The sequence below is a fragment of the Leuciscus leuciscus genome (assembly GCF_965113295.1).
Source record: "Leuciscus leuciscus genome assembly, chromosome: 16".
In the NCBI taxonomy this organism is placed as follows: Eukaryota; Metazoa; Chordata; class Actinopteri; order Cypriniformes; family Leuciscidae; genus Leuciscus; species Leuciscus leuciscus.
The window spans coordinates 27,670,227-27,690,452 of record NC_138740.1 but is presented as its reverse complement, the minus strand read 5'-3'; the positions used below and the strand labels follow the sequence as shown (position 1 = coordinate 27,690,452).

General features: G+C 35.3%; 1 protein-coding gene across 1 annotated transcript in view; it reads right to left on the bottom strand.

The window, feature by feature from the left end:
* Nucleotides 1-19,831, bottom strand: part of sfswap (splicing factor SWAP) — an 87,030-nt gene extending 67,199 nt beyond the window's left edge. Inside the window, exons 1-7 of the mRNA XM_082140225.1 lie at nt 19,475-19,831; nt 17,576-17,739; nt 10,318-10,449; nt 8,205-8,284; nt 5,863-6,088; nt 5,361-5,464; nt 2,295-2,445 (exon numbers count right to left, since the gene is read on the bottom strand). Coding sequence (XP_081996351.1) covers nt 2,295-2,445; nt 5,361-5,464; nt 5,863-6,088; nt 8,205-8,284; nt 10,318-10,449; nt 17,576-17,739; nt 19,475-19,668 — 1,051 coding nt within the window. The 5' untranslated portion in view covers nt 19,669-19,831. The remainder of the gene's footprint in view (nt 1-2,294; nt 2,446-5,360; nt 5,465-5,862; nt 6,089-8,204; nt 8,285-10,317; nt 10,450-17,575; nt 17,740-19,474) is intronic.
* Between the last annotated feature and the right edge of the window lie 395 nt (nt 19,832-20,226).

Sequence of the window (20,226 nt, the reverse complement as noted above, 5' to 3'; positions counted from 1 at the left end):
ACAGTTGGTGGGCCCCACTGACTTCCATAGTATGGAAACAAAATACTACGGAAGTCAATGGGGTACATCAACTGTTTGGCTTCTAACATTCTTCAAAATATCATCTTTTGTGTTCAGCAGAAGAAAGAATTAATGAACTACCCCTTTAACTAAAACTAAAACCGACTAAAACTTAATTAATTGAAATAGAACTGTCATAAAAAAATAAAAATACATACATACATACATACATACACACACACACACACACATATATATAGTTGCCAAGGCAACATTTCTAATTTTCACTCAAATTATATATATAACAAATTTTTGTGAAAATTAGAGATGTTGGCAACTAACTAATAAAACTAACTACTTGGCAACTAACTACCTTGGCAACTAACTAATAAAATAAGTTTAAGTACTAAAAATTACTTATAATAATAATAATAATAATAAAAAATAAATATAAATTGATTTAAATATAAAATAATTAATAATCAATAATAATAATATTAATACAAATGACAAAAGCACATAAAAAAATTACTAAAACTATAAATCTAAAAATGAATGTCAATTGAAGCTAATTCAAAATAGTAATAAACACTACAATCCTATATAGTAGTACTAAAATAATACTATAAAAATAAAATACACATTCAAATACATTTGATATCATGCTCATTCACGCACATTCAAAACAAGCTGAGAACGGTGTTGCTAAATTAATTTATTGCCGTTTTATCAGAAAATCAAACTTCAACTTCACATCTGTCCTCTTGGCAACAGCAAAAACAAAACAGCTATTTGTTTTTTAATAGATTTAAATAGCAAAAACAGATGCAACAAAATGTTCCTTTCCCATTATAATGAGCAATTCTATCCACATTGCACAAATCTCTTATTTGTGTCAGTGCCCTGTTGATTATTATAATAGTAAGTCATAGTATTGACTTGATTGCTGCATATCGGGTACTACACTGCAAGCAAGTGCTGCAATATCAAGCAAATTCGATATTTCAAATGACCACTGATTACTTTTTGGTTTGCTTCTAAAGTTGCTTTTTGAGCATCAGGTGCACTCATTTTGGCAGCGCGAACAGAAAGCACACATCTGTGGATCAGACTGCTTAAAAACTCACTCATTAGGAGCAGATGTTATTACTGACAAACTTATAGTCCAATTTGAGTGCCTTTGTTTCGCCATTGAAATCACATGCACAGCGGACATGTCTGTGATCCACTGCACAACAGCTGCAAACATCTGAGGATGTAGTGAGAATCAATTCAAGTGGTGAAAGAAAAACTGCCTTTAAAGTTGTAAATTTGTTGAATTAGAATTGACTGAAGATAAGGAGGGCAGTCTGCCTGCTTTAGTACTTCATTTAATGAACTTTGCTCGCATTGGAAGGTCAGCTTCATTGCCATGTTCACTCAAGGATGCCCTGAAAATCGATCATCCTAAAATGAATTCAAGATGTTAATGATTTGCCACAATCTTTAAAGAGCTGGCATTGTAGTCCACTTCCATTAACGGCTCATCTCAAGAGGAAATACGTCTTTTTCATCAGAATGAGTCATGCAAAGTACATCCAAAAAGACAAACAGAACTCTATCATGCTGCAGGTTCAGTTTGTGTCAAGCTTTATGGTGCATTGTAAGTCTAAGCACACTGCAAAATGTCAAGCCCATTTATGTTCACCATGTGTTAAAACACAAATCAGTTCTTTCAATAGAACAACCAAAATGACTAACAGTATATGAGGCAGATAAATATTTTTATAAAGCACTTTAGTAAAATGATGACTTTAGAATAAAAATATTTATGATTCTGAAGCTGAAAATACATAATTACTTTAAACGAATATGCTTGCACTCTGTCACTGACTAGATATATTTAAAATAATGTAAAGGCCACTTTTTACTGGTAACATAAGACATTTTGCCATTGTCAGGAACCACAAATATTCCCTCATTGCATTATTATACATTATATAACATTATATATAGTAGTTTAATGTAGTACTTATACTAAAACTTTTTTCCTCACATAGTAATTTTCATTTTGGGTGAACTATACTCAATACAGATAGTCACCATCCACGATACATATTGTTGCATTTTGCATTTTTGTATTGCGATATATTGTGACACGATATATTGTTATACCCCCTAGTTATTATTATTCATAATAAACGCATATCATGATTTTGTATTTATTTTCATTAATTGTGAAGCCAAAAGCTCTTGTAACTTCTAGCTGTTCCTTTTGTTTAACCACATAGATGTTGATGTGGCACCATACTCACGGTCGGAGCTGTATTCCATCTGTGTTGCTACTGCCGGCGGCGGATGCTCTTCCTCTGCTTTGGCCGCTATCGCCACAGCACCATTATTCTCCTGCTTGGCTTTTCGAACGAGCGCTGCCAACGGGTGATCTGGATCAATGACCTGCAGAGGCTATGACACATGAAAACATGGTCAATGGGCTGTGCGCTACTTTCCTCAATATGTATATATTTCCCACCCAGAAAACGTGTGTAAAGCTGTTTAAACAAAACAGAAAAGATTTATTTGCGTGTAACAATACATTTGAGTTAAGTCAACAAATCAGGTTATAAACCTAGCCAGTATTTTGCGTTTCCCCTTGGAAGCAATTCACTGGAGCACATTGTTTTGTAGTTATTTCAGGAGGCTCTGTGGCAGATCCTTTCAAAATTCTTGCAGAGTTTGACTGCATTTAATTATTTTCCTTGTCCACGTGAGACACCGCTCCAATTGTGTAAAAGGTAGCCAGTCTAACAATGTAAGAAAAAGATGTCTTAACATACTGGGACGTCCATATTACCCAAAGATTTCAAGTCTGCACTCGTCTCTCCTCAGTACTTCCTACCACTGGATGTCACTCCATGCTTTATAGACTTTTGAACGCTGTCATCACTTCTGCTTGTTGCAGTCCTGCATGAACGGATCCTTTCCCTACCCTGCGAGACCACTTCTTTTTAGACAAAGTGCTGAACACGCACTTTACTGGAATCCCTTCTGTCCTCTAAGGAGGTGACCTTTTAAGTACTGTTCAACAGATACAGACAGCTTTTTTGTCTTCCAGTGCATTTTCAGTCTAGTCTCAACACATGTCTGCACCGAACTATGACAAAACATCTTAAAAATCCAGTTTGCTTGCCTGTGGCTCACTGAATAACAAACATATATTTTAAGAAACAACAGGAGGGTGATTAAACAATGACAGAATTTTCATTTTTGCCTGAACCATTCCTTCAACACAAGCTTATTCAGCTGAATCTGCAGTACTACTTTTCACCACTAGAGGTGCAATCTTACAAGTGTGAGCTCTTGAATACTGATCACATAAGCAGAAATGATTCCTCAAAGGCTCATATTTCAAGCTTCCAATAAATGAGCTCTCTGGGTAAAAGGTGTGTACGAAATTGCCTTTTAATATTTCCAAACATACAGACTAAAAAAAATGTAAGAGAAAGGGCAAAATTATAATAATATATATAAGGTAAAGCTATAAGGCAAAGTTACAGAAGGCAAAAAGTTTGTTGATCTTATGTTTTCATCCCTTACAAAAACTAAACATCTGGTTTGCTGTGATGGATTGAACATTCCTAGAGCAAACTCTGATGATTTAAATACGTCAAGGAAGTCATTTAGCTGGCTAACATAAATGAGGTCTTGTGGAAATTGTGAGAATGATTTGTGATAGTCTTGGACGCATAATTTAAAATGAGGTGAAAATTATAAACAAACCACCATATGCCATCATTTTTCCAGCAAGTCTGTTTCTGAATTTATAGCTATCCTGGAATTTCATTACAGCTGTAAAATGTCTTACTAATTAAAAACATAATAAACCTAATAAATGTAGATGTTATAACTTTTAATGTGAATTACATTATATAACATAATAACAACTTCTATATAACTGTAATTTCATTTCATACATTTAAATAAATGTAATTATAGTAAGCAATATTTAGCAAGGTGTGCAATTTATCACTTATTATCGATTATTTTTCAAATGCCCTGCAAACTTAATAATGCTGCTTTCGTGATTAATGATGTACTAAAATAGAAACGTTTTTCCTTTGCATTTTTCGCGTACAGACGACAACGTTGTCAAAATGATCCCTGTTCATGCAGAATCCGCAAAAACGACAAAAAACGCTGTATTATGCTGCCAGGCCAGTAGTTGACAATGCCACTCTGTAAAGAAACACTATTATAGACTAAACATGTAATATGCATGCGCATGGTGTCACCGTTTTCACAAATTCACAATTTTGTAGTTAACACAGAGACAAAAACAGTACCGTCTTCAAAAACTTGCACTATAAATCCAATATTCAAAAGTTCGCGTTTTCAGGCCCCCAAAATGTCGCTGTTGTGTAAATGAATGGCCATAACGCATACGTTTTCAGTTGAATAAGGTGTTGTGTCGTTTTTTTATATGAAAACGGCCCCTAAGAATGTATGACGACTAGTTACCTGAGCTGCTATTAAGTTATCAATCCACCATAACATGTGGGACGTGGGTGGCATTAATCCCATATTCTGGAAGAACCAGAACACACAGGTTGACTAAGCCACAGAAAAACATGACACACCGAGGGATCTCAAGCATAAGACCTGAGATGAATGTTCAACAGTCACTCTTCCTTTAGCAGCAGAAAACTTAGTTTTATAATTTCAGACAAGTCTGGCAGTATTTGACTGTAATAACCATAAGTGAGCTCCTTTAAATAAATTAGACAAGTATTGCAAAAGTTAAAGTTCATGATTGAAAAGCCAACTTATACCATCAAACCAAGAGCTGAAGACTTCTATTAGGAAACCAAATCAGACAACATCAGTTTATTTTACAAGCTTTTATCTCCAATGTCTCTCTGTGCCACTCTCTCTAAAAATGACAGAGCATCTCAGATTAAACATACAGAATATTAAATGAAGAACTCAAAGCAATAACCATCTGATGAGATATCCTTATTTGAACAAATATATAAAAAGGGAACACTTTGATGTCAGATGCTTTCATATCAGGCCCAGTTCTGCCAAAAAATACAACAACTTAAGAGCAATCTGACACTAATTTTGAAATGTATGGCTTTCAACACTTATCAATTAAATTAGAAAATAATGGTAACCTATTTAACTGGGTTAACTGAGTGCAAATACATGTGTGTAAGCACAGTGTGCATAGCAAAGGGCTAAATTACATGGCATTGCTGTTTTAGTTATGAACACGCATTTTACAATATTTGATACAAGGTGCAAGGTACATAATCAGTCTGAAAATGTCAAAAGCATGTATTAATATTTCTAAGCAGCATTGGGAATGTTTGAAGTCATACCTTGATTATTTCCTCCAGACGAGAACACTTCTTGGATGCAAACAAACTCGGGTGCAGGTAGTTTCCATCCCCATCATCATCATCAGAATCATCTGACTTTGATTCTGTTTTAAAAAGGACCAATTGTTTGGGTTGTTAAACTGACTTAAATGTCACATTTGTTCAGATCTGTTCATTATTTTAAAAACAATTGACTCTTGTTAATTTTTTTTATATATACAAAATGAGAGAAATGCACCCAGAGAAATGAAATTCATTAATTTAAGTCAATATCAAACTGAATACGCAACCCATTTCATTTGTATAATGGTGATATATACCATTCAAAATTTTGGGGTTGGTTAGGTTTTTCTGGTTTGTTTATAATGATACACACCAATGAATTGTGGGGAAAAAAAGGACAATGTGTATAAATATAAGGGGTCAGAATTTCTAGTTGACTTCAACAAATGCTTAAAAACAAAAGGACAACCTAATAAACTATAACACATGAAAAACGTACCCTGTTGCTGGTCATGCTTGCCCTCTGAGGCCGGTGTGTATCTCCCCTCCTTCATAGCTCGTAAAATGTGTTTGTAGTAAGGGTTCAGGTAGTGGTCGAACCGCAGGAAATCAAACTGGGAGTTCCCAGACTGCTTTGCCTTCAGCACAATTTCAAATTGGGCCCCTTGCTTGCATACAAAGTTGGCGGTGCGCTCAATAATAGCATGCGTCTTGGTGGTCGCAGGCTGAAAGAAATGGCAAAGAAATGGGGTAAACAAGACTGAAATTCTGAAAAAGCTTATAAGAGAATATATGCCATTATGAAAAACAATATATGAAGAGTTCAGATGCAAAAGCCTCTAAATGCCATCTGAAATTTTCTTATAGAATGATCATTTTTATCAAGCTCGTATATTTAAATTCAATAATTTAACTTAAATGGCAATGAAGATTACCTATTAATTATCATTTAAGTGAAATTACTGAACTTAAATATACATGCTTGATAAAAATTATCATTCTATAAGAAAATTTCAAATGGCATTTAGAGGCTTTTGCATCTGAACTCTTCATATATAAATAAAGATTAATTAGAAAATTTGTATAGGGAAAAACTGGTAAAGAACATTTATCATCAATGACTTCAGGCGCAAGATTTTCTAGATACTGCAGTTCAACACACAAACAATTGATGTGTGAGTGTGGGCCGGCGCTTCATGAATCTAACCAGGGACGTCATTAATTCATTTCCAGCTACACACACAGATTTAAAATAGTCACAAATCTTTCAAGCTGCAGACAAAATCATATTCATGTGCTGAACTGATTAATGGCAATGCCATATTTTAAATGACAAATGGTTCCAATAGTGTCACAGTTGTGAAAATGACACACATCCTTCATTAGAGGGAAGTATGAATATTGCATGAGAACTTTTCAAAGGGCTGTATTTTGGCTCCAATGTCCAGGTAAACAGAGAATCTATTGCTTTCAAAGCCCCAGAGACCAAGAGAGTCAAATAATGACTTGCTAATTTGAAGATAAACAACTCAACGTTTGTCTTCAAAATCGGATTCTTTTGTTGCTTCAAGCTATGTGCTGTACAATAAGCAAGGTAATCAGAGCAGCTGAAGATTAATAATTCACAAGGCTCCGTCAAAGAACCTTGCAGACTTGAAACTAATTGGGGTTTTCAAGCCTAAGAAACTGAAGGCTTCCACTTATATTTCAACCTTGAGACGAATATCACTCCCACCAACAAAGAAAGAGCAGGTGAGGGTTGTTGTTTTCACAACAAGTGGCTCACTGGATGGATAAGTATATATGTTGCTATGTTTCCAGTAGGCCTTGGTGGGAAAGTGCTGGCAAATCCTTGGTTTAAGAGGATAAAGGAGGGGCATTAGAGCTTTTATAGAAGAATAATTTGGTTGGATCAACTTTCTTTCAGCTATAAGGACAGTAAAAAAATCATCAGTGATTGCATGTGGCTTTGAAACGAGGGATCCTGCAGTTATAAAAGCCCATTTAGACGTTAGCATCCCACCATGCGCACAGGTTATACAAAGGAAGATCTTTATAGCTCGAATCAAATCACAATCTTCTGAATAGAAAAGAACAGAATAAAGTCTTTATTTGCTGGATAGTCATAAATGGCCTCTTGCCGAGTGCAAAGCTACACGTTCGGTTTAAGTTAACAGACATCCAACAACAGAAAATCAAATCAAGTACATATTTAATCAAAGTAATGGGGATTATAAGTAGGATTGCACAAAATATTGGTTCCATATTGATTATCTGCAAATATTAGACTTTTATTTTACTTAATTTATCTGCATCGTCATTATTTAATAATTATATAAATAATTAAATAAATAATTTGAGTATTTAATAGCCTAAATTTTATTGGATATTTCCCCAATTTTAATGTAAAAAATGTCTAATTTACTAACTATATGTAATATTTATCAAATCTATACATTTCATTCTATACGTTATAACATTGTGATGCCTAAATTCACTTCTTGTAGCATTTAAAATCACTTAAAGTTCATTTTTAAAAACACTTCATAAAAAAAAAAAAAAAATTTAATCTTTCGCAAATCTCCAAATGAATATCCATTTTCATGCTGTACAGTATAATATTGTGAAGCTAAAATTCACTTATAACATTTAACAAAAATTGATTTTAGTTTTTGGTGTTACTGTTGAATTTGACTTTATTTAGACATAATAGTACAGAAAAGCCATAGGTCATTTTTCTATTAAAGGCACAAGAAAATAATTATTTTGGTCTCAGAATTTTAATATTGCTGAATCCCCAAGTAAACTTTGCAAAATAGGTATGGTTCATAATTTATTTACCAGCTCTACATCTGGAGGGATGAGGAGGCCAGGGGGCGCCACAAACGGCTCCTCACTCTCTTCCTCCGCCTGCTCTTGATCTGAGAGAAGGGCAAAGGGGAGGGAAAAACAGAATGAACCCACAAAATCAGATCGACAAGGCAGAAGAAGCAAAAATAATCAGAGGTGCAAGAGGGGGAGGAAAAAAACACACAGATGCAACTATGAAGCTTCTTTAAGTAAGGGCACTTTAAAAGAACTGGAGGCTCTTTAAGTTTCATTTTGAGTTACTCAAACTGTCTGAGAGACCACAAACCCCGTCATCTCCGTTTACCGCTGCTGCCTCCGTGCACTCTTCAACCCTCGGCCTCCATGAATTGGCCAGGACAGGTAAAGACCAAATTAAAATTTTATGCTGAATTCAGTGTGAAAGGAAATGGAGGCTCGAGATGGAAATACATTGCTGGTGCAATAATGTGCAAGAGCCAAAGATATTGTGGGAGATAAATTTAGTTGTTACAAGTGGCACATTAACAAATCAAACAGCCCTTCTAAACCTTTCCAACAAATAGTCAGTTGTCATGGGGGCTTAACTTTTTTACGTTGTTGATTACAAAAGACAACCTAGCAATTGAAGCATCTCACATAGTCTCACAAAGCTAGATCTTTGAGTAAACGGCATAAGGTCTGGTCAACAGTGCAGATTAGTTTGGCCAAGAGCCACCCGCACAATGAGAACATCAGAACGACATGTAAATGACTGGACACAATTTCTTTTGTTTTTATGTTTAGATCATACCATAATTATTATAAACTGCCATTAAAACAAGGCATTTCTTTGAACACAAAACACTGGAGAATTAGCTGAAAATGTACATCAAAAGTAACAAGCACAGGAAATTTCATAGATATAACTCAAAAAACAAAACAAAAAATACTGCTCTGCTCATGGATATCAAGTTATCTTGCTTCTAAATTCCTTAAACAAAAATTCTAATATATTTCTAATATAAGACGCCATTAAACTGGCAAATCAACTCTATTTCACCTTCACAAGGGCTTGTTCTATAAACCCGCACCTAGATGCTCAAAACTTTATTAAGTTAAGAACTCCTCTAGTAATATTCTTCCACTACAATTACAAATAATTTTTTCATTTTTCTTTCACTTTAGAATGTCTTGCAACTAGGCACTGTTTACTACCTTGTAAACATGACTTTATTTCCAAGTGAACTGATAAAAAAATAAAATAATCCTGTGGGCCCTTATTTTTGGAAGTTGTGTAAAGCCAGCCGATAAGATTACAGCTTGTGACAATGAAAAAGTACTTTCCAATTTTGAGGGAAATATCAAGACGGTAAAGGACTGTGGGCCGCGATGTCTGAGGCTGACAATCGCAAACAATCTTACTCTGATGAGGGGGGGGGGGGATGCTGTCTGGCTTCCAGTTCAGCTCCAACAAAAATGATGAATTCTTCATTGTCACAGTGAGAAAGAGAAATCAATGACACTAGCTGACCGTCTGTGTGTGTGTGTGTGTGTGTGTGTGTGTGTGTGTGTGTGTGTGTGTGTGTGTGTGTGTGTGTGTGTGTGTGTGTGTGTGTGTGTGTGCGCGTAGATAAGGACTGTGCGCCAATAGGCCAAGTGTCTTGTTCTCTACAGAGTACTGTTGCAAGCAGGTATGAATGAGGATTACTAAAGCATCAAGGGTGATTGCGGTTTGTTTTAGAATCTCATTTGTCACCAAATTTCCGCTCGAGACGAGCTTTGAGGACTCAAACTAATTCTAGGCTTCAGTGTTTATAAAGCAGTGTTGCTAAAACTCTTTAGTGCTGAACCGCTGGACCTTGCTGGTCATTAACAGTCTTTGCATATCCACTTCTTGCCATGCTCATTTTCTTTAAAAAAACTGAGCTTTTCAGTGCCTTGAGGCTCAAAAACCATACTTATTTGACCTAAGGGAAATGGCCTCATTTCATCCCGGAGCATTTTGAAGTTCGTAGGCTAAAGTATGTCTGAGAAGAACAGAAACTTGTCACAGAAACTGAATCTCCTTAGGCAGTTTCAAGCAGCAGTTCAAAGTAAGTATGTGGTTTTTGAAGTTGTGCGGTTTCTAGACTTGTACGGATCCCACCTGCTTCTCTGTTGGCCTCCTCTTCCTCAGTGGGCTGGGAGGGGTCGTAGTAGTCCGCACTGTAACGGAAGGCCACTGCGCTGTAGGTGCCTTCATCGGCCAAAGCTTCGCTCAGCCTTTTATACTCCTCCTCTGCAAACAGAACAAAAGATTCTCATGAACAAAACTCAACTTAACTTCTGAATTAATTGCAATGTTCACCACAATTTTACAGCTGATTCACATTGCCTCAAAGTTTGAACATTCTAATGTTGGGACTAAAATACTGATCCAACAATTCATTATTTGACTAGCCTTAATTTAGATAGAAAATAGTTTAGTAAGTTAAACGTTTCCATCTTTAGGTGTGCTATCTAATTTTTTAGTTTACATTGTTCAAAGTTGGGTAAGATATTTTTAATGCTTTTGAAATAAGTCTTTTATGCTCACCAAAGGCTTGAAAACAACTATTTTCTATAAAAAATTATATGTAGGCTAATTTATTTCAAGTGATGGCAAAGCCGAATTTTCAGCAGCCATTACTTCAGTGTGAAATCATTCTAATATGCAACTTTGTTGCTCAAGAAACATTTGTGTGTGTTTTTGTGCTACTTGATATTTTTGTGAAAACCATGATCATTTCTTTTCAGGATTTTTTGATGAATAGAAAGTTCAGAAGAACAGCATTTATTTGAAACAGAAATCTTTTGTAACATTATAAAACGTCTTTACTGCGACGTGGCAATTTGCAATAAACTTTCACTCACTTGCATTGTAATGAGTTCTTTCATTTTGCTGAACCATTTTATTAAATGTATAATGCTATCGTTTATAATATTTATACATATAAAAAAAATGTCATCACTATAATATTTAGGGGCCGTTTACATTGCACTTTTTTAAACTTAAAACGGAATAATTTTACACGACAACGGCGTTTTGGGGGTCTGAAAATGCAATCTTTTGAAAACTGGTTTTAAAGTGCAAGTTTTTTAAAACAATACTGTTATTGTCTTTTGTAAACTTCAAAAATGCAAATTTGTGAAAACGAAGTCGTCACGTGCATGCGTATTATATGTTTTTAGGGTCGCATCTTGTGACATCATGTAGCCTAACGTTTTTGTTTTGTTTCATGTCTTCAGTCCATGTTACGTTCCCTCAACACACAAAGAAACTGATTTGCTTCGGGTGATTTAATTAGTGAGACATCTAAACATTCTGGTTTCACATTCCCCAGGCCTGGAGTTGAGAAAGACTGATCCATAGGCAACTTTATACTGCAAATGCAGCACAGAAACTGTATTGATTCTCATGCATAGCTGAAAGAAAACAAGGTGTGTGCTGATGACAGTGGCAAAGCAACTCTGTTGCTGCATTTAATGTAGCCTAAAATACACTCACCAAAACAAAAGTTTACCTTAAACTGACCTTCTGGAAACACAGTCTACAAAGAAACATACCAATCTGCAATCATACCCAATCTGCACATCCAAACAGCCACAGTTTCTTCTCATCTTTAACGATTTCACTACAGAATTACAACTACCAAAACTGCAATTGAGCAAAAGAACAGTCCAATATTAAAACAATCAAAATGCTTTATTACAGTTTATAGGATGTTAATGTAGACGGATCGATAAAAGTTTAATGAGGTTAGGTCTCCCCCGAAGGGCAAACACCATCAGCAAAAGACATCATAATTCACTCCCACTTACTGCACACCTCTGTTTAAAGATGGTTAAACTGCGAATTGAGCTAAGGAACATCACTTTTGACTTTTGAATCTTGTGATGCATATACCAAGTTATTATAATGTGCTATAATATTAGCTCCACTTGACTCATCAGCATAGCCCGAAGACTAACTAGTTACCAAACAACATTCTTAAAATGTTTATAAACATTCCAACAGAAGTGATAAAAATAAAAAAAGATCGTTCCAGCTTTAAAAAGTGACTTGGAAAAGCACTTGGAAAATAGCTTATACATACACATACAAAAAGTTTTATGATATTTTTGGATGATATTTCAGTACATCCTGAAGTAATATATAGCTTATTGTTTTCTCATAACACATATTTGATGTGTCTTGTGTTAATCATACCGGTACTGAAAAATATCAGTATATTATATTTCAAATGGTACAATATCATGACTTTGCTCATTTTGGTACTTGATACGCTGCTGTTCCGAAGTTCATCGCTTTATGACAGTGTTATCCAAACTGATGAGAAACCAGCTGCTCATCAGATAAAAAACGTTGTATATTTGTTTAGAGCGAGCTCATGGAGTTCAGCAAGTTTGTGAATCATTTCATTACATAAAAAAAAAACATCACAATGTAAATAAGAGATTCACTGTGCAGTGTTGTCAGCTTCATCGATTAAAACAGGGGTTTAGGAGCACTGAGATTCAGTGATTGTACTGGGAGCCCTCTTTGCTTGCTTTTTGTATGCAATATGCATGCATCATGCTGCAAACTGCCCATTGCAAAGTTTCTGACATGACAGCCTTATTTAAAAATGCAGGATTGAATCCGAAACTGTGATGACTGACAGTGGTAACTATGGCAACAGACAGAAAACAATCGGTTACTGTATGTCAATATAGATTTGAGCATCAAGTCTTGGATTGTAGCTAAATGCAAACTAATAGGTCTGCCACTTGTTCCATATGTAACGTGCTACTTTTTGTAGGAAGATTGCACATTTTGTACAATTCAATAATAGTACTTCAATAATAACAAATACTATTTTAATTGTATCACTTCAGTTTTAATAGAATGGAGCAATGAGAAGTGCCATTATGTTGTTCTTATATTTATGCTTGAAAACAAGCATCACATTTGTTCCTGCAGAGTGTTGTAAGACTGGAGAAACTGGAAGAACTGGAAGAGAGGGCAACTCTCTGAGAAAACGAAGGAAATTAACATTTGAACTCACTCTTGTGCACCATTCGAGACGCCAGTCTCACCTCAAAATCATCCTAATCTACATCTCTTTCCATCTTCCCCCATTCCTTCTCTCTCAAGGTGAGATCACCAAAATTTACCCAAGAATCTATATGGTTTAATGTCAATAATTATCATTCAGTATTACACGTTTGGTATAATTTGAAATGTCTCAGTGCGACTGGTACAAAGGTCTCATTCCCAAAGAAGTAAACCAAAAGGTAATAAGGTATTTAAGAGTTTAGAAATAACTCGCACACAGAGGAGGGTGTGTCTTCCATGCAAATGGCATCCTGCTCCCAAAAGATGTCAACTCTGAATGTATATTCCCATTGTTAGCAAATGTTTCCATATGAAAAAAGTTTCTGTCTATATAAAGAAATGCAACAAGAGGCTCAGGGCGATTTGTAGCTCAAATTAGCCTGTGATGCTGATGGGCCGAGACTCTCAGCATCATGTAATTTCTAATGTCAGGTTCGCATCTCTTCTCTTTATTCCAGAGCATTTGATGTTTTGTATTTATTATCTTTAAACTGATTATGAAATTGGCATGATACATTTACCTGACATAATAAATTGTTACATTTGATTTAATTTCAACTGACTCTGAAATTGTTTCCCCAAGTAGATTAAACGGATTTGTATGTTCCCGCAAGTTTTGCGTCAGATTAGTGAAGACTAATATTTTGCCCCGATTCAAGTGTACTTGGTTTGCAAAGACAAGAAGTGAATTTCCAATTAGAACAGCAAACGTGCTGCTTGACCAATCTAAATCTGGGTGTGTCTTACCTCTGTTTTAATTTAATGTTACTTTAGTGTAAGTGGGAAACCACGGCATGGCCAATCCAAAGCTATTATAAGAGAAGTTATGTTGGTCAACTTATATCTGTAATAGTGGCCATACCTCTGCCTGAAGTAAACGTTAAGTTAAATGTTAAGTTAAATTCAAGTGTATGCAATTCTATGGGGGCTATACCAAAGTATCTTTGATTGTGTAAACATGAATGTGACCGATCTCAGGTATATAACAATTACCTTTGTTCGTTGACCAAAACTGACAAGCTTTTGATTATGAGACCAGCGTTAAACAGAAGACGCAAGGACCTCTGAGTGACATAGTTTCCTAATCTGGAACGGGTAAAATATACTTAAAGAGTTCAAAAGAATAATTAAACATTCGCTCACTTTTAATGAATCTCAGATATCATCAAAACCTTTTTCATTTATGGAGTCAGATGAAATAACGAGGTAATACATATGAGAAAAAAGACAGTAAGACAGTAACATGCAAAAACCTTCACCCGTATAATTGGAGACCGATAAATGGGCTTACAGTGTCATACAGTGTTCTTAATAAGATTATTTTCAATTCAGTTCTCTTTTGATGCTGGTTATTTGTTACCTATGGTATCGATTTAGTATCGGTAACCAGGTATTCGATTTTGGCATTGTACCCAAGCCAAAATTGTGGTATCGAGCCAACCCTAGGTGTTACAAAAATGCACTTGAATTAACAGTTTAATTGCTGGGTGTAGTCAAGTGACAAACTTGATTTTGAACAACATTCTTGAACATATGAAACATTCCTGAACATATGAAACATTCCAGAACAAAAAACACACACATAAAAACAAAACCAGGAGCCAGTCTGGTGACCTAGTATAACCCAACAAGAACACTTTCACATTCTGCAACACAACTTATTTGACTTATTCTAAAAAACAAACCATGTCAGTTTAACGCTCTTCACACAAATCCTAACCAAGTACCTTTCACTATTCTTGAAACATAATACAATCAAAAAGATATTAGAGGAATGCACTTAAAGTCTGACTGCACAAGTCAAAAACCATGAAAAGCATGATTTACTGAAGAGTGCTGGTTGTCCACTTAACCCAAAAAAGTTTGATTAATTAATTCCAACTGAAAAGGTCATCGTTTTTTTTTTTTTTTTAAGTGCAGCTATAAAATGGTCTCTTCATGCTTTTCTACTTTTATATGCATCCCAATGGGAAAAAAAAACTCACAGGGACAAGACAAACATAAAAGATGTCATGGTTTCAGAACTTGCAGAGGTAACAGAGAAAGTATATAGTTTATGAGTTAATAAAATAGCACAAAAAAATGCATTTAATTGGGTAAAGTGGGGTCCAAAAGTCTGAAACCGCTAGTGAAAATGCTATTCAGTATTGAACTGAATAGTTTTTTTTATTTTTTATTTTTATGCCGTTATCAGCATTTGAGTACATTTTTATTATATTTATGAAATAATTATACTACCATACAAAAGTTTGAGGTCAATAAGGTGTTTTTTTATGTTTTTGAAAGAAGTCTCACCAAGGCTGCATTTATTTGATCAAAAATGGTTAAAACAGCAATATCATGAAATATTATTACAATTTAAATGTTTTCTATTTTTATATATTGTAAAATGTAATTTATTCCTGTGATGACAAAGCTGCATTTTCGGCATCATTACTCCAGTCTTCAGTGTCACATGATCCTTCAGATATCATACTAATACACTCATTTGCTGCTCAAGAAACATTTCTTATAATCAATGTTGAAAACAGTTGTGCTGCTTAATATTTGTTGAAACCCTGATACTATTTAGGACTTCAGGATTCTTTGATGAATAGAAAGTTCAAAAGTACAGCATTCATTTGAAACACAAATCTTTACTCTCACTTTTGATAAATATAATGCATCCAGGCTGAATGCAAATATTTATGACTTTCAAAAACTTACTGACCCCAAACTTTTGAACAGTTGTGTACACTACCATTCAAAGTTTGTGGTCCTGAAAAAAATGGTTTACACTGTTAAAACGGTTTACACTAAAATATAAAGCAGCACAGCTGTTTTTTAACATTGATTACACTGGTCTACAGCTTGTTCGGTTTCCCTCTTTTCCACCTTGCTTTTAAATTACTTATTAATGCCTGTGTGGCCGTGCGCATTTTACTTTGTTTCCAAATTAGCTGCAATTGCTTGAATGGTGGCTGGATTCATTATTCATTTTAACGAAAAACGCAACAAAACAGTACAATGACAAACGAAACATGCTTATATTATACATATAACTTTTATTGACAAAATGAATAAGCACAGCATACACCATGCTGATAAATGAAATCCGACTCCTTCTGTTGATATGTGCTCAGGCTCACGCTGAATTGAGCAGATGTGTTTAGTTTTTAATTTTAGTGGCTGTTTTCTACCTGAACTAAATGATTTGCATTGCTATAAAAAATCTAAACGACAGTGGGGATGGTGCCGCGATTAGCAAGTGATGTAATCGATGTGAGGTTGAACACAACCTAACACCAGTAACACCAACTATCAGCAGCAAGCCTAGTACATAATAGTTTTTTGCCTTTTGTTTCATGATAAATTTAATTTATATAACCCTTTTGCTTATTTTTTTAAAGTGTTGCATAAACAGGACAGGTACTATAGTATCAACACAATACACAGGCGTAAAATGTAAACTTGAATATTTTGGAAACAGTAGTCAATCAGATGTTTTATTTGTCATTATTGAATTCAGCACATCAAAAAACATAATAAATAGCACATTTCATTTTAAAAAATAGAAAAACAGAGTAATAAAGAAATGTTTCTTGAGCAGAAAATCAGCATATTATAATGATTTCTGAAGGATCATGTGACACTGAAGACTGGAGTAATGATGCTGAAAATACAGCTTTGCCACCACCAGGAATAAATTACATTTTAAAATATATTCAAATAGAAAACTGTTATTTTAAATAGTAATATTTCACTACATTCACTAAATTGTCAAATTTGATAAAAAAAAAAAAAAGCAGTCTTGGAGAGAAAATAATTATATAAAAATAAAAAGAAATCTTACCAACCTCAAAGTTTTCAAAGGTTGAGTTAATAAAAAGAATTTCTGAATCTCTTGTACTGTAAGTATACCGGTAGTATTTGCTTAATGAAACATGTGTTCGTGAAATAATGATTTAAAAAATGTAAATTAATAAAACAAAAACTAAATGGAACGTGCATAAATTATTTATAAATTCAAATTTTAAAAATACTCTTGACAAAAAATATTTTTGAAGAAACCTGAAAATAATTATTAAAATCTTTTTGAAAAATGCTTTAAGGAAACTATGATTGTTTCAAATAAACCACAGTAAACAATGCCCAAACGCATCCTAAACCAGTTGCCACTGACTTACAAATACAAAAAAGCATTAAGCTGTGTAAAAATAAATCAACACTGCACTCGAGCTGACATGAACTTCACAGTTTTGAATTATACATAAAAATTGACTGAGCTCATAGATCGCTGTGCTTTTACCTTGTCTGGCCTCCTCTTCCAATAGATCGGTGTGCATGGCCAGGTACCTCTCCTCATCACACAGAGCCTCTATCCTGGCCTCCTCCTCAGACAGCTGGTAGTCGTGATTCCACGAGCCTGCGTCATATTCCGAAAGATCATGTAAATGACCACGGCCATCGTACCTGCAATACGAATCATGTGGTTAAAGGTGAGAGGAATTTAACATTGGATTACATACAACAAAATACTCACCACACTGGAGAACCCTAAAAGTAAAGCCTTTTGTTTGTATATTCACATATATGGTTTTCTTTCAAAATTCTACTTTGCTTACAAGGTTTGCATGAGGAGATGCCTGGGCAGCAAAAGGCAGATGGCCTATATGATGCACTCCATAGGGCATACGGCTCAACAGGTGAGTGCACTTGCATGATAAACTTATTAAATCCATCTAATTCTTCACTAAAACCATAAAAAGACGCAAACAGGCGAATAGATAAAAATAAAACGCAAACAACAACTCTCTTCTTACCTTACATGGTTCAACAAACCATTCCAACTTGTACCCTTGTCAGACAACTGAGACTTATTGAGACAACTGCCATCATCATTCCTACATTTACTGCAAAAGAAGTACATCCACACAAGCCCGAGCACATAAATACCTATCCGTAAGAACCCATATGGAGGAAATTTTCCTGCGCTCGCTCCTGTATTCCACTTCTCAGTTCCAGTTTCTTCGGCAAAAGAGAGAAGTGGGCGATGAGGTGGCAATCGGGGCCTGGAGGGACCCCTTAGCCTTAATTGCTGAGGAAATAAGTTCTGCATTACGTGATAGAGAGACACACACATACACATTGGAAACAAGAAACAGATCCATGCAGATTAAGGTGGCTCAATGCAACCCGCTGCGTTTCAACACACTCCTGGCTCATTACCAATTTTCACGTTTTTTTTTTTTTAAAACGTCTGCAGCTGAACTGGAAAAAGTGTTGAGGAAGAGAGAAAACAGATAAAGAACACAATATTTGACTGACTACTTGTTAAAAGTACTTCCTGCAAAAGAACAACGTTAGACTTATTTGGATCTATGCACAAAGACAGAATTCATACAATGGGATTCCATTCATAGATCACATCATATGTGAGAACCACCTTAATGCAAGGACTTATTTACAGTAGCAGGCTTATCTTATGTGAATTTGCTGTGATTTTCATTTAATCGTATAAATGCAACAAATGTGACCACAGCAAATTCACTAAGTGTTAAGAAGCAGAGGCTTCACCTGACCAGTACAAAAGGTTCATATTATGTTTCTAATTCAATTATTCTAACCACCAAATAATTAAATAGATAGTCATTTAGACTTAACTAGTCAATGTGACTTTTATATTTTAAATTATAGAATTGAGGGCGCCAGGTGAGCAAGGCCTCTGCCTCGGATTTCAAATTTCTCCTAACCCTACAGAGAAAAAACAACATCTTAAACCAGCCTAAGCTGGTTAGCTGGTCTCTCAGATGGTTTTAAAGGCATCTGGGCACTTTTTTAGCTGGCAGGCTGGGAGACAAGCTGAGAACCAGCTTGGCCAGAAGACCAGCTAATGACCATATTGGCCATGCTGGAAGACCAGCTTAAACCAGTTAAGACCAGCAAACCATATTAGGCTGGTTTAAAGTTCTTGTTGAATCCATTTGACAGTTCTGTCATTGCATTGAGCTTACAAAAAATAATCACAATCCAAGCAAGTTATCTTAGATCTGTCATTGTCAAGTTCCTTTTATTCACGTTTGGCCATGTAAACATCACACAATGCCATCAGCTCCTCCTGTGCTGCAAAACAACAATACATCCAAGGTCCCTTTGGAAGACATTAAGTTGGTTAAGTAATGATTCCCATTAGGTTTGTTTAACCGACCTATCGATCATGATGTTCTTGTCCCCCATCCATGGGATAAGGTGTTTGCCCTGCTCGTGGTAGCTGGCCCTCTCATCGTCCCGGAACAGCTTACAGGCGTAGCCGAACACCAGCAGCTCCGCATACTTGCTACTGTCGCTCTGCTCCTTAGCCGCTTTATTATGATCCTTCTTGCTCCCCCCGCGCCGGTACATTCCAGATAATATCCGCTAGACACGCAAAATAAGCGATAGACTTTTAGAACTGTATAACCATTTCTTTAAAGGTGAGAGAAGTGGGATAATATATATCAGCTAGCAATTGCTCCAACACATATCAACACACTGCTGAAACAAATATGGCGTGTGAAGAACTTTGCGTTTCAGAGTTGCAGATTCGTTAAATTGTTTCGTTAAACCGAATGAAGTGCTGCCGTTTTAGTTTGTAAAGACATTTGTATATGATATGTGGTTATTTTATAATATTTTAACATGTATATGTTAAATATCTTTAATGGTATGCGCTAAAATAGGAAAGATGGATATCATTCCCATTTAAGACGAAAATGTCAACGTTAAAGTGAAAATGAAGGCGCATATTTGACCCACGCTAAACTTGTGCTCATCACAGAAGCTAAGTCGAAAAAAAGAAGCAAAGTAAGAGAAACAGTAGGCATCCAACAAAACCAAAATAATGCCCAGGTAACCGTTTTTGAGTCGTTTACTTTATGATGTAATGAGTGTGTTCATGCGCACTGTTTTTAGTAACGTACA